The following is a 16,026-nucleotide window of genomic DNA, read 5'->3' as shown; positions in this document are numbered from 1 at the left end:
GCTATGTTAAGCTAACAGGGCAGCAAGAGGCTAAGTCAAGGCAGCACATTCCATAGCAACCGCCAGCCCGGAGGGCCTATTTCTTTGTAAGAACAATGCTTTATGGATGATTTTTGTTAAAAGAAACAATTAAAATTGGAATCTGTCCATCACTTTAATATTGCCAGAGCAATAGCTCCCTTCATATGTTGGGATTATATCAATAAATACTTTGTGTCGGCCGAACAACAACCCTTAACTGGGATATAATCCTAATATACCAATGCCTGCCTATTGCTTAAATATACAGTCTGAATTATCACTACTGTCCTTATTGTAAATATTTTTTACGTTTCCCACGTGTCCTGGAAACCACTAATTATTATTATTCTTTTTTTAGTAGCAGTGCTACCACTTAAAAAATATAAGCCTCCAACCCTTGTAAGAGAGAAGGCGCTGAGGTGAGAGTTTTCCAAACCATCATTGTGCAGTAATTTGGTTCTACTGATGTGAATGGGTTTAGTATGTTGCGTTAAAGACAGAATTTTAGAAACACATTGATGGAGGCCTACTGTTGCACAGAACATTTTGCTGCTAAACTGTGGAAGTCTTATTTTAAATCCCCTACTCTTTTAACTCCTAACTATTAAACACTCCTTCACTTCTTAAGTACTTGCATTTTGTCTTAATTCCTCTCAAGAAGCAGTTGGTTTCCCACCAGCTGCCCTCAACGGGCAAACGGTGGCCTCCCAGACGATGGCACAGAGAAAAAAAAGGGGGGAGCTGGAGGAAAAACTAGAGTGTTTTGAAACACACTTTCACTTCCCATGGTGGAAGGTTATTTTCATCCTCTTGGTTGAGTTTCTCTTTTTTTTTCACTCTCCATCGTCTTATTCCTATGGGGAAAAGCAGGAGCTTTCACAGACACTAACATAACGGCCCAGTTCGGACTTCAGTTGGCAAAAAAACTGACAAAGCTCTATTTTTTTCTCTCACGATCTTAGAAAATGTCTGTCCACATTTATCCTGTCGTGTGTATATTTCAGAATAAAATCCCAATCCCAAATACAATCATATGGCCAAAAACCTATTTTAGAAGGAAAGTAGATATCCGTCTAAAAGTGATTTTCATTTTTTAAATGGACATTTGATTTAAAAACATAAATTCCTTAGACCTTTTTGGGGATACTCACCTTAATATCTCAATAAAATAACACCTGTAACATATTAAAGCTTAAAATCTTTGGAGAAAATACTGAAGTTTAACGTTTTCCAAATAGTTTTTTCAATCATAATGTCCTTTTGGTTGAAGTTGCTTAGCACAGCTTTTGATCCAAACATTTGTCAAAGTTCTTTTTAGTGACAGATAAATTAACACATTGATCCATGCATGTAAAGCCGTTAATAATACTTTGAAAGGGCATTACGTCAGGACTTAGAGACCGGAACGGGACAACTCTCTTTACTTCGGTTCTAACTTCTGACTTTTCAGGCTGTTTTTTGCAGCTAAATATATTTGTATTAACTTAAAATATAAATAAAGGTAGAGATAGGGAGATACTTGATACAGCTGCATTTCAAGTAGTGATGAAACAGAAAAAATAAGGTTTTCTCTGATTGAGTGCTTTTTCCTTGATAACAGCGCCCCCCCTCATTTACTCTCTAGCTTGATCGCCACCCTCTCTCTTTGTTTCTTACTTCCTCTCTCTTCTGCTGTTCGGCCGCTGCCTCGAGGACCTTCAGCCTCTTTACATGGCAAGATGCAACTAGCTCACTCTTGAGACTGTTTCAGAGAGATGTGGATTCAACTCTACTCTATTTTATTATACTGGTGTTCGTGTTATTGTTATTGTGCCCCCCCCCTTTGTATGTGTTTGCTCCATGAAAGGTCTGTAGTTTACTGCTCTCTGTTTTCTTGGTCTCTCTGTAGAACTTCTCTAGAGACCAAAAGGGACCGTGTGTGTGTGTGTGTGTGTGGTTGAGAACTCTCATTCTCCAAGGAGCCACTAACAGCCCTCATACACAACAACCCACCTTCATAAATGTGAATAAATAAACGCATTTAGCTAACAACAGTTAGAGTCCCAGTCCACCTTACAAGTGCAAGCACGCAACACGCACGCACGCACGCACGCACGCACGCACGCACGCACGCACGCACGCACGCACGCACGGTACATTTATGTCCCGTGCTGGATCACTAAAACAATACAGCAGTAAAAGGTAGACCAGCAGGTACAAAAGGTAAATTTGGTCACATGAATTGCCGGTAACACAGGGGTAATGAAGACTTTTGCCAATTAAGTCAAATATTTATGTGTATTTCTAAAGCTCTGATCTTGGTTTTTTAATGATATAATGATTGATTATTATGTGACCTCAATTCACCCAAGAGTTAAATTTAAAAAGCAAGATTCAAGATGTTGGGGCTCATGAGAACCATTCAAATTCCAATTATTATATACATAGGTGTTTTTATGGGTTTGTTAAAGGTTGGCTTGCTTATTGTAAGTATAATAATTTAGCCAACCAATGGTTTGGACACTAACAGTTATTACGGTTTGTCTTTGAGACCGGCGGTGTCTCTGTTTTCAGCTGTTGGTGCAGTTCAGGACAACTGATGGAGCAATGATGAGAACCACTCTGCAGTTGAACGTTCACCTGGACAAGAGGAGACTAACTGAACCGACTGTTTCAGGTGGTTTAACTGTGTGTGTTGTTGTCCGACTGTTAAGTCTGACGTAACACCCTTTTAAAATATGATTTCCAATTCCAAACGCTCCATTTAAATAAAACAGACAACAAGAACCGAACATGTGAACAATTAGGATCACCTCTTCTGTCAGTTAGACATCGTTTTCATCAATAAGAAAGAGGTCAAATGACAATTACCTTGTTTTTTAAACTGTTCAAGTGCAGTCCCCCTGCTTAGCGCCGCGATGGCACTGTCGTGGAGTGACAGGGGGACGGTCGGATGAAAGGAGGAACATCTGTAACTATGACAAGTAATGCACTGTAATTTGCGTGTAATCTACATATTTCTTACTGTAAGAATTGCGACAAAGAAGGAAATCAGGTGAGCACTGAACAACAATAATCATTATCATTGTCATAATTTATCACCTTAACTGTACTTGTTTCTACTATTCTGCTGTATAAACTGCCACAACATATAAGTCATTTTTAAATTACTATTGATATTATTATAGCTGTCTGTCAGCCTTTTTGTCTGTCTGTCTGTCTGTCTTCGTGTCGGTTTGTCTGTCTTTGTGTCTGTCAGTCTTTGTGTCGGTCTGTCTGTTTGTCTTTGTGTCTGTCTGTCTGTCTTTGTGTCTGTCTGTTTGTCTTTGTTTCGGTCTGTCTGTCTTTGTGTCGGTCTGTTTGTCTTTGTGTCTGTCTGTCTGTCTTTGTGTCTGTCTGTTTGTCTTTGTGTCTGTCTGTCTGTTTGTCTTCGTGTCGGTCTGTTTGTCTTTGTGTCTGTCTGTCTGTCTTTGTGTCGGTCTGTTTGTCTTTATGTCGGTCTGTTTGTCTTTGTGTCGGTCTGTCTGTCTTTGTGTCGGTCTGTGTCTTTGTGTCGGTCTGTCTGTCTTTGTGTCGGTCTGTCTTTGTGTCGGTCTGTCTGTCTGTCTGTCTGTCTTTGTGTCTGTCTCTTCTCTCTTTCTTTCCCTTTTTCTTCCTCCTCAACTGGAGGTCTGTTCATTCCAGCCTGTTAATAATATATAATTATTATTGTTATTATTATTAAAGATAGTTTGACTTGTTGCTGCTCATGGAATTGCTCATTAGGTCTCTGTGAATCTCTGTGAATAGAGTGTGTCTTTAATAAGCCATCAAATAAGCCATCAAGACAATTTTTTTCCGTGTATGAACTATTAACGGAGAAATCCCGGAGAGTCGCTAACAGTCGCTAACAGCCGGACGTGGCTAACACTGATTATCTCGGGGCAGTACAGTGAAGGCATTCAAAGGTCTTTTTTAACCACTAATACTGCTGAAAATAACAGTAAACCTCTGGAGCAGCATGAGAAGAGTCCTGACACAGAAAACAAATCACCAACAACGTAGTTAGTGAACCCAGAGTTTATTAAAAGAGTGTTTTAAAGACTTACCTATTGGCCCCTGTACCAGCTCCTCTCATAGTAAAGTCCATTAAGTGGATTAACAAAGTCAATCCAAAAGAAAGGAGCCTATTGATGATTTATTTCAGCAAAACATGCAAATGTTGTGGTTTGTGGCAGTTTGGTGAAACATAAGTTAATAATAGATGTAAAAGGTTTGGGAAAGTCCCAGACAGTGAATTTCCCTGCAGAACCGAAATGTCACGCAAGGGGCCGGGGCGTGTGTTGAAGGGGCTACAGGTAGAGGTAGCTCCAGATATAGCATCAATCTCAGTGTGTGGGCATTTTAGTGGTGTGCCTGTGTGTACTGTGTGTTATGCTGCCAACAGAATGACATTTTTCGCCGTGGCCTGGAATCATTGAATACAGCAACACGCTGTGTGACTGCTCTGGAGGATTCCCTATCCCTCATCAACTGCACCATACTGGACACTGTTTTTCCATGTCCCCAGAATAAATAGGAAGAGGCGACAGATTCCTAAATAAATCACCAATGGGCTCCTTCCTTTTGGATTGACTTTGCTAATCCACTTGAATGGACTTTACTATGAGAGGAGCTGGTACAGGGGCCAGTAGGTAAGTCTTTAAAACACTCTTTAATAAACTCTGGCTTCACTAACTATGTTGTTGGTGCTTTGTTTTCTGTGTAGGGACTCTTCTCATGCTGCTGCAGAGGTTTGCTGTTATTTTCAGCAGCATTAGTGGTTAAAAAAGACGTTTGAATGCCATCACCGTACTGCCCCGAGCTAATCAGTGTTAGCCACGTCTGGCAGATTGCTACTGTTAGGGACTCTCCGGGATTTCTCCATAAATAGTTCTTACCAGGGCTGGGACTTTTTACCCGTTAATTACGATTAATTAATTACAGAAAAAATAACGCGACAGGAAAAATAACGCAATCAATCGCAATTTATTTTTGCACTCAGTGCAGGACGTTAGTCACTGCACAAGGTCCCGTATTGATATGCGATTAATCGCGATTAATTAATTACAATAACCTCTAATAAATTAGATTAATTGTTTTAATTGTGTCCCACCACTAGTTCATAAATCAAAAAAAGTGCCTCAATGGCTTATTTGATGACTGTATTTGCCAAAAAAGACCCTGGGATGATTTTATGCTGGAATTTCACTTTAAGCCCAGTTCAGACAACTGTTTTAGATCGTTGCAGGTAAACGTTAACCTGACTCTTGCCAAATGACTTTGGTTCCGCCTTGCTTCCGTCTTGACTCCACCTAGCTCCATTCAACCATCTGGGATCGCTCCATAGCAAAAAGGGATTTCAGGGTCTGCCAAAAATGGTCAGGCCAATCAGGACCGCAGCAGGTTTTTTTATAGATGTGCCGAGCAGAGAAACGACTGTTGTGATTCAGACGACAATGGCGGCTCGCATTGAGGAAGCAGGCATCAACATGGATGCTGCTGTTTCATCTGTGTTGTCCGATTTAGAGAATCGTTTTTTTTTAAAAGAACCAGAAAACTGCTCTGAAGGCTTTTGTTGATGGAAATCATGTTGGCTCTTCTGTTTGGCTTTTTCCTGCGTCACTCATCAGCGCCACACGGTTTCCATGTGAGTGGTTGAAATAGCACTTCAATAAAGATGACGGACAAGTGGTTTATCCAATCATATGCAAGGATTTTTGATAAAGCCCAGCCTCCTGAAATCACTTTCTAATGGAGAGATCCCAGATGGATGAGTGGAGCAAGGATAAACCAAATTCATCTGGAGAGAGTCCAGTTAGGTAACCGTTGCTAAATGAGGAGAGGGAGCGCTGCCCTCGAGAACAAAACAGCGAATTAGAGAAATCAAAACGGCAGTAGGAGCTGCAAATCCTCATCTGATACGATGGGCTGCAGAGGGTCAGGATTGGTTTGATATCATAGGTTTTATAAAGCAAGAAGTAAATAAATGTCAGATACAAATAAGATCTAAAAAGAATGTATTAAATAAAGAGAATAACAAACAATTATTGTGCAGATTGAGGTGTGAATAAATCGCCCCTTATTTAGTTAAATAAAAGACAAACAGAAACATTTGAGGCCTCCCTTTTGACCCAAAGGACATCAAGCAGACTTTTCCCTGACCCCCGGAGAGGTGCTAACGTAGCAGCAGATCACAAGTCTAGTTTGGCCTTTCACTGTCTTGCAAACCAACAAAAGTTTTTTGGTCTCACTGAGGACTCTAGCACCAGTTGTCAGATCCAATTTTTGTAAGTGTTAAGCAGACTAAAGATAAAAGTGTGGACATGTTTCTTGAGTTTAAGTTATTACTTAAACACAAGACCTTTAATTTCAAGATGATATGAGGCGGATTTTGGGATTGTCTTGATGTGGATGTTAAAATTTCCCCACCAACTCCACACCTAGACTTCTGTCTTTTAACAATAAGGACTCTTGGAGAAAACTGACTCTTTACACTTATACTTCTTTATTCCATTTCTAAATAGACAACAAAAAAAAACAAAAAAACAATGGCTAAAAGCAGAATGGCAGAAAGAAACAAAGACAAGAAGGGGATTTGGTCACCAAGTTACATGCAGCATACTGGTGGAGGACAACAATAAAAGACCAGAAGAAATAATTCAAACAACAACAAAATGTAGAGTATAGAAATAATGAGTTTGTCATCAGAATGTGTGAGACAGGCATTTCTATCTACATTATTACTTGTGTATTTTTTCAGATTTACAAAGTAGAACATGTCCATCTTTGATCTCCATCTCTGTCTTATGTTTTGGTTCGTTTTAGTTTTTAATTGATTTTGACTTCACACTAATGTATATGTCTTTGTAGGTGTGTGTGTGTGTGTGTGTGTGTGTGTGTGGTGTTAAAAGGGGTTTTAAATAGAACTTCTTTTGTTAACCAGCTTCTCTCACTGTCTGTATTACAGCAGCCTCAGGTGTCTCCATTTCCTCAATGAATCAATTAGTTGTTTGGTCTATTAAACGTTATAAAATGCTGAAAATGTGCCAAGATGGCGTCCTCAAATGTCTCGTTTTTTCCACAACTCAAATAAATTCAGTTCACTGTCACAGAGAAGGAAGGAAATATTCACATTTAAGAAAGTAAAATCACTGAATTTTGACTTTGTTTTCTCAAACCGATTAATTAATTAATCATCCAAATAGTTGGAGGGGTAATTTAACAGTTGACAAGTAATCGATTAATCTTTGCAGCTCTATTCAGGTCACCTGGATAAATGTTGTTTTGAATCACCTTATCACCTGGATGAGGTGGAGCAATGACACTGGTTCTCTGGAGAAAGTGATGAATCATGGAGGAGCCCTTCTGCAGGACACTTGACAACCATCCGAACCTGTCTGGGGTTCATTCTGATTAGAAAGAGGGCACACCTTTGCACATGTCGGGTGTGTGGCGCTCTGTGATACACCCCCTTCTGACACCTACGGGACCTCCTGCTCGCTGCGCCTGCAGTTCGGTCAGGGTTTGGACACTTCCTGCTTTCTGAGCTCGAGCTGCTGCGCGCGTGTCCCGTTGACTCAATCCGGGAGAACCGTCGGGACTGCCGCTGTGTCGCAGCGGCGTGTCGGTGTGTGTATTCGGGGCCATACAGCCGTGGTTGGGAAGGAGAGGTACCGTGTGCTGTTGACGCGAGCGCGCTGTCGTTTTTATTCAGGGAAGGAGGAAACGAGTGCGCGTTAAGGGTGCAGGGGAGAGGAGAGACGAACCGGATTCAAACAGGTGTCCGGTTGACTCCCATAAGCCCCGGGACTGGAGGAGGAAGAAAGGGGGGATAGGTGACAAAAGGGGACGGAGGGATAGCCTCGTGGGCATATTTTTTTTCAAGAAATTGCGCTAAGTCAATCCGCTAATTTGACGACGTGTCGCTTCTTTCAGTGAAACCGTTAAAAAAAGCTTCACCGGTGATGGAGACCCGACATCCGAGCCAGGAGGTTAACATGTTGTTTTAAAAGAGAGAGAACTGGCATCGCCTTTCTTTCTCTCTCTCTATTTCTCTCTCTCTCTCAGAGGAGGAAGAGGAGGCGGTGACTGACTGACATCCCCCACGGGACAGGCCGTCCGACCCACGCTTCTAACAGGTGTGTCTGAAGAGGACACACCACTCTCCAATCTGCACCACCCAGCCGGCCGCTCCGTTGCCAGCCTCCCTCCCTGGTGCCTTCTCGTGATTCATTGTTCCCGGTGGAATTACACCCAACCAAGAGGGCTGGTTTGGAGTTAAATTCGGCCGTTTGGAGCATCCTCATTGAGCGCTTTATTCTTCTCTTCTTTCGGTCTCTTCGCAGCTCTCCGTTGGTGCGCGACCGCCGAGAGGAGGAAGCGGGAGGAGGTGCGTCTCCAAACGGCTCTTTTTGACACGTTTATTTCAACAAACAAACCGAATCCGACGAGACTTTGTAGCGTTTTTTCTTGAGGAATGGAGACATTTTAAAGGGTCGTCTCAGAGCTGAAGGCTTTGGTGAAAAGACACAAAGCAGCCGTTGGTGCTGTGGTTTCGGTGTTCGCGAGCCAAACCGAACCCAATTTTACCGGATAACAAAGTGGGTCTTTAAGCGGACACTCTTGGTGAGACAAAGTGCACCTCGTTTTATCATGACAACGAGAAAGGCCAGCAGTGTGGCGGACACGGTGACTACCTCCTCCACCACCACCTCCAGCAACCACCAGCACCAGAACCAGAACCAGAACCAGAACCAGCCGAGGAGCCGAAGTCCCAGCAGCGGCGTTCCGGTATCCGAGTCGGCGGGCGGAGGGGCGGAGATGTTCGGTGAATTTCAGGACTGGTGCCTGCGGACGTACGGGGACTCCGGCAAGACCAAGACCGTGACCCGGCGTAAATACAACAAAATCCTCCAGACCCTGATCCAGGGGGACGAGGAGAACAGCAACGGGGTGTTCCTGCAACAAGAGAAGAGCAACAGCAACCACATCAACGCCAAATTTAAATTCTGGGTCAAGTCCAAAGGCTTCCAGGTCGGGACCCTGCAGGACGGCAAGAACGGCTCATCGGACAGACCGGTGCTGTATGTCCCCATCAAGGCGACGGTTAGTGCATGTTCCTCTTTTACTCTGGTGGGCTTTGTGTGTGTGCGCGCGTGCGTGTGTGCGCGCGCGCGTGTCCCGTTTTCATGATTGGGCTACCCTTATTTGCCTAAAGAACTGAGGTGTGTGTGTGTGTGTGTGCGTGTGCGCGTGTGCGTGCAACATAACTTTCCGTGGCTCAGTGCCATGGCTACAGCAGACACCTGTTCCATACAGAGCTCAGCCTGTTAGCGGTTTTGCACTGGCACTTTTCCTTTTTTAAAACAGACAATATACTTAGACAGCTGCTCATCCTGATGTACTCACACAGGTAATACTGTGTTAGTGTTTGCTAATGTTGGTAAAAACAAAGCCCTGATTTCTTTCATTATTTCTTCATTCATTAAGTTTGTAATCGAATGAAATGATGCCAGAGTGATGTCCTCAAATCAGTTTGTGACTACGAACCTACAGCATTTGATATAGAATTAGATGAAACCATGAAAAGGAAACAGCTATTGACATTTCACAGGCTGTGTCCAGTAACTATAAATATGTAAAAATGACTACAAATGATGCTTCTGTTATGAGTGCTATGAAAATGCTGATTTATAAGTCATCCAGGCATCAAACCTAGCAGTAAGCCTGTTTGTAACAACAGTTTAGCGCTGTATAAAACATCAATAAAAACAATGCACTGATTTGGTCATCATTGAAACCCCAAAAACAACATTTCCAATGTCCAAACATTAAAAAATGATGTCCTCTCATAGGCTCCGTGTCTGTCACAGCTGTCAAAGATGTCCTCATCAGTGGATGCCTCATGTCATAGACTCAGCAGCCACATTAGCTCACACAGCATCAGAAACAGAAATACTTTAATAATCCCAGGGGGAAATAGTTTTTGTTTCAAACTCCAGCTATACAAACAGCGTATTTAACAACAACATTATTTTACAGATAACATATATTTGTAAAAAACAGAAATATAACACACTATATTTCTATAAAATATCAAATTTACAATGATAGTATATACAGATCAAAGTACTGTAATAATATACAGAGATTGTTTACGGTTGAGTCTGAATCACAGAGAGGAGGTGACAGACTCTCCAGGGGATGTGTTGTATAGTTTAATGACCACAGGCAGGAAAGATTAACACGAGGCCGCTAGTGTTTGCTAATGTTGGTAAGAAGGTTTGAGAGAGAAGGTTTGCTTCTCTCCCAAGCTTTTTTTTTACTAATCGTCATTTGAATTTGATGGCAACAGCATGTTTGAAAACAGTTTGGTCACGCTCCCTGCTCCCATTATTGGTTTTCATAAAGAGATTTCTTTGGATTCTCCTAATCTTTCATGGTGTCATGTTCTGATGATGCTGAAATCCACAAATTCATTCTTTCCAAACAGGTGTAGCACGGAGCGGTGGAGCCATCCTCATCTTTACATCAGAAAGACTCTTTTTGTACCCAAACATATTACCATCATCATATCCTGTTGCTCTTTACATGTAGCGTCCCAACTACTTTGTACATCAAAGAAACATGTTATTTTTGTGTCTTTAGTCCAGTTTGACTGATGATATCACAGCTGGAATTGATCAGTTTTCTGTCAAATGAATCATTTACAAAGGCGAAACTGCGACGTAATGTACTTTTTCACTTTAGCCTTTGCAATCCTGTCACTCCAGTAATGAGCTTTTATACCTGGAGTTTACTGTGTCCACATGACCCCAATTTGAACTGTTTAGGTTCAGGTATATTTTTTATGTTTGTGGTGTTCTTGGGGTGACACAATCTTAAGAAAGGTGCTTGTGTTGGGGAACTGGGAAAGGAACATGTTTGTATGATGATTGCAGATACATTTTGGCAGGTGTGTAGCGGTGTGATTTCAGAGTTAAGTTAAAAGTTTTTCCTCTAAAATGTGAGGATTTACTCATCTTTGTTTCATGTCTTTTGTAAATGAAAGATTTGAGGGTTTTGGTTGGAGAAATTAGCAATTTGTGATTGATTTTCACCATATTCTGACATTGTATGGACTGAACGATAAAGGTAACAATGAATGGTGAAAACAGTGGTCATTTGCAGTCGTAAACTTTGGTGTTACAGCTGAATACAGACTTTACAATCCTCGTTGACCATGTCTCTCATCGTCCACCATTTCATCCAGATTTGGCTTCTTAAAAAACGTCTTTCTCCTTCAAAAGTAATAGATAATTGTTGATTGTTGTGTTCATTGATGTCAGGAAAAGTGGAGCTGCAGATGACACAACTCGTGCTCAGCGTGTCGCCCTCTGTATACATTCAGTTGTTCAGTATGTCCTTCTTTCTGCCTGAGAGTCTGGTTTGTTTTGTCTGGTTTGAGATCACCGGACACGACAACACAGTTCTGTATTTTTCAAATATGCTGGTAAAATTTGTGTAGTCATTGTACAGGAGGGATTGAAACCCTCCATGCTTTATCCTTCATTTGAGTGTCAGGGTGCAGCACTGACATGTTGTCAGTATTTTCAAACCAAAGCACACTTGTTGACAGCAGAGTACAGTGTGAGTGGGATGACTCAAATGTATGAATGAAAGGAAAGAAAATTGGCTTTATTTTTCTGTGATTGCAAAACATTCTCATGTTCAGAATAGATTCAGTCTAGTCCGTTTGCAGTTCAGTTGCTGCAAAAGCCTCATCTGAATGATTCTCTGCAGACTCAAATCCGAGGTTGTTCAAATGGCTGAACAGACAGGTGGATGTATTGCAGGATTGCTGTGGAGATGAGGAGGGTTTGAGGTGCTGGTTGGCATGGTTACTGCTTGGCTAATTTCCCCCTGTCCCATATTATTTCATATTCAGATTAACATCAGGAGGATGGCAGTCAGGACTGGGAATCCTCTGGTCGAGTTTATCTTGTGTAAATCCCTCTCCTGCGTGTCTCTCAGTCTGTTGAGTCTGTTTAGTATCGGAGGATCGGGCTGTTTAGACTACAGAGAGAGTACGAAACATCCCTGCTGTGTCCTCTTGAACTGAGTGTGAGTGTGTGTGTGTGTGTCTTTCTAAACAGAACTGGACTGGATGTTAGAAAGATGTTTCTCCAGAGTGCGGACGTTTTAGCCACTTTCTCATATGAACTCCGGGCAATGTACGTTGACTAAGGGTCCGGACATTATCTGGCGTTTCCCTTTTACACATGTAACACACAACAGGAGATTGTTCGTGTCAGGTGCGTTTCTCTCTTACTGGATAAACTCCTTTTGGTTTAGACGAGGGCCAGCGCCAGTGTCAGAAATTAAGGGGGCCAAAGGGCAAAAATGGCCCAAGAAAAATGTGATTATTTATATCTACATAAACCAGTTTAGGCCAATGTCCTAATCCCACATTAAGCCTTCAGTTTATTTACATTTAAATAAATGTCATTTCAAACACTCACACAAAAAGAGCTGTGACTGTTAAATGTTACTTTTTGCATTTTAATATGAGCTCACTTCACATTTTAAAGATTATTTTTCAGAGTTTTTCAAGCCTTTATTTTATAGGACAGACAGGAAATGAGGTGTGAGAGAGAGGGAGGGGGGGGGGTGCAACAAACGGCCGCAGGTCAGAGTCGAACAGCTGGCCAGAGTCGAACCTGCGGCTGCTGCCTTGAGGACCTTCAGCCTTTTTACATGGGGCATCTGCTCTAACCCCTCAGCCACTGGCTGCCCCTCATTTCACATTTTGACAAAGAAGTGGCTCTCCCAATATTTTTTAAACGTCCTACACTGGGTGGCACCTTGACAGCGTGCAAGAGGCAGGACATGGCGCGGATTACTCCCCGGTGCCTTGGTCCTAAACAACCGAGTCTCTTGCCGTTCCTTGAATTTTTCTGGCGATTTCGTCGTTGGCTCCGAGGTTCCTGAATCTCTTCACCTCCAGCTAGACATTTTCATTGGCATCTTTGTGTAAATATGTAAACCCTTCTTCACTTTTGTATGTTTATTTTTGGTTACATTGCCATTAAATTCTCCGCACAATGAGCTGCTCCATTTACACATTTGTACTAAGGAGCTGGCAGGGTTAAGTCTTTTTAACGTACCGTCCGACTGATTCATGCGTTTGCCTTCTCACATACAGCTCCTCCTGGTAATATCTAGAGAAATTCAGGGTTGTGTGCATGTGCTAAAGGGACTTTAGATTCATATTGGTTCACCCAAATAACAAGGAACAAAAACTAGTGGTATCTAGCAGTGCAGATAGTTTTGATTGAACTTGTCCAGATTAAGGCATACTTGTCTCTGCCCCACCTAAATGTCTGGAAAATCTGGAGAAAACAATGTTAAAAGTTTCATCAGGGACTTTTTTGTGTGCACAGTTCCTGAAAACTCATCGTAGACTTCACTGTAACAAAGAAAGATGTGTTTTATTCAGGAATGACCGTGAGTTGTGTCTCCACTTTTATTTTCATAATGGGCCATTATCTGATGTTAAGCTTTTACATGCACATTTAGTTAGTTAGTTAGTTTAGTTCTAAAAAGCTGTAAAGACAAGGCGCTGTGAGACATTCAAGAAAGGTATGAACTGCTTTAATCCACATTTGGTGCTCTGGTGAGTATTTGCGTCAGCTGGACAGTGTTTTAAAAGAAATGACAGTGCTTGTGTTCATGGTGATGAAGTGTAACAGTGTTGATCACTAATGTGTTTTTAACAACAACGGAAGAAGAAGAAGAAGAAGAAGAAGAAGAAGAAGAAGAGATATCAGGCTGTGATACAAACACAGTACGTAGTTCCCAGACTTTTCAAGCCCCCGCTTCATCCTTTTTCATGACCCACAGTTGTACTGGTGAAGCACAGGGCGAAGCCCCCCAGTTTGGGAACCACTGCGTTAGTGGATACATTCAGTGTTGATTTTGGTCTTTTCATCTCTTTTAACCAACTCAAAGTCCCAGATACAACATTGTGACTGCTCAGCAACACATTGAGCAAAGAGTCATGATCTTCAATGTTCCCTGTGAAAACAAAATATATAAATAAAACAGTTGAAGCTTTATTCCTTTAGCAATACAGGAAGTAAACATCAGATGATGGTAAATGACAGCACAGCGGGAAAGAGTAACAGTGTGTCATTTGGTGTTTTTTGATTTTAGAACTGTCAGCATATGATTTAAAAAAAAGAGAGAATGAAGAAATCTCAGTTTCTCTAGTTCAGGGTAAAGCTTCAGTCTCGTACCTGTTAAGGGAGGTGGGAAACACACTCCGGATGTGTTGAACTACACAGGGTCCTAATGCTCTGTTTATGGCTCAAACCAGCATCCTGCTTTCTTTCTGTCTGCGTCATGCTGAGAGAGGTCTGACCTGACTGCAGCAACAGCTGATCAGACAGCCACACTTCACTGATATACAGAGAACACACACACACACACACACACACACACACACACACACACACACACACACACACACACACACACACACACACACACACACATACAGTATCGCTCAGCTGATCTCTGAGGTATGAAATGATGTTGGAGGAATTGAAGACCATAAGGTTAAGGATATATATATATATATATATATATATATATATATATATATATATATATATATATATATATATATATATATCTGAGGGCTCTTTGGTTAACGTACTGTATGAACGGAAACATACAGGTGAGACCCACGCCAGCTTACAGTTAATCAGAAGTGACAGAGGGACCACATGAGGAGACTGACATGTGATATTAATGAGGTAACGTGAAAAAGATCTGATGCTCATTCCCTTTGTTTGCATTCATTACTCCTCGTCTGTGTCTTACACTAAGCTCTTAATCCATTTATTGGCCTCTGCTGCTTCACAATGGTTTTATCTTCCCCTTTTCCCTTTAAATACCAAATTCAAATCTATTTACAGCAGCCCCAAATCCTTATTAATGATAGGCTCGTCTTCATGGATACGGAAGTACTCTGTGTGCCAAAGATGCAGCTAATGTTTCGATTGATTGATTGACAGAAAAGATGAAAATGAAAGGAGAAAGTAGCTTTGTGATTTGATTTTTTTGACTTCATTTATGCTAATTCCGACTTAAGCCAGTTTGAAATGTGCTTCTATTATTTTATTACCTTTTTGATATGAAGCCCCATTTTTACAGATTCTTGTAAATAAGTAGAGATGCACAAATTAAACTTGATACCGACACCCATACCTGGGCTTTGCATATCGATCGACACTGGATACCAATCCCATCCCATTGTTGAATTAATAAACTGTACACCTCACTGTGTGGAAAAGAATAAAGGCATCAGGCTTGACTGATATATATCTTTCCTAACTTTTTAAAACAAAATGTAACAAATTAACACATAGATACTGAATTTTTATTAATTTGTTATTAAAATAAACAATTCACGAGGAAAAAGTCTGTCAAACTACCGTAATTAATTGGAAGTGCACCAACCAATGGCTGTGGAAGAGCTCATTTGGCATGTGGATGAGAAAGAGTGAAGTCATTTCCCCAAACCTTTCTTGCACACTTGTTGCTATAGTGTGCCATTGGTGAAGCTGCAGTGTGCCAATGGTTGATGACCTCTGATTTGATGAGGATAGATGCACAAAGTGCGGCCAGCGGGCCAATGACTTCCCTCGGGAAACGTGACATGAAATACATTTTTGCTATATTTTTAGGACAGTGGCAAATCAAATTGGTTGTTTGACTTTGGGGTGAAATGCATAATATCTTAATTACTCAAAGTAAGAACTGACTAAATGAGGCAACCATATTTTCAGTTTGAGTTGTAAGTTAAAACAATATTTTAGAGAATGACAGACACTTTACAGTATCCACTTTAGGGAGTGTGATTCTGGAGCCTCTGTGTGTTCAGCTGCCTGATGGGGATTCTGGTGCCGCTCTGTCCTTTCGCACTACGAGAAAAATTAGGGTTTGCTAATCTGGCTGGCA

The 16,026-nt window shown here is 41.4% G+C and overlaps 1 protein-coding gene across 1 annotated transcript in view; it reads left to right on the top strand.

Moving 5' to 3' along the window:
• The first annotated feature begins 8,558 nt into the window (after window positions 1–8,558).
• Window positions 8,559–16,026, top strand: part of LOC310951248 (nucleolar protein 4-like) — a 183,618-nt gene continuing 176,150 nt past the window's right edge. The window contains exon 1 of the mRNA XM_083919381.1: window positions 8,559–9,126. Coding sequence (XP_083775507.1) covers window positions 8,674–9,126 — 453 coding nt within the window. The 5' untranslated portion in view covers window positions 8,559–8,673. The remainder of the gene's footprint in view (window positions 9,127–16,026) is intronic.

Source organism: Echiichthys vipera, assembly GCF_963691815.1.
Source record: "Echiichthys vipera genome assembly, chromosome: 9".
NCBI lineage: Eukaryota > Metazoa > Chordata > Actinopteri > Perciformes > Trachinidae > Echiichthys > Echiichthys vipera.
This window is presented reverse-complemented; position numbering and strand designations above follow the sequence as displayed.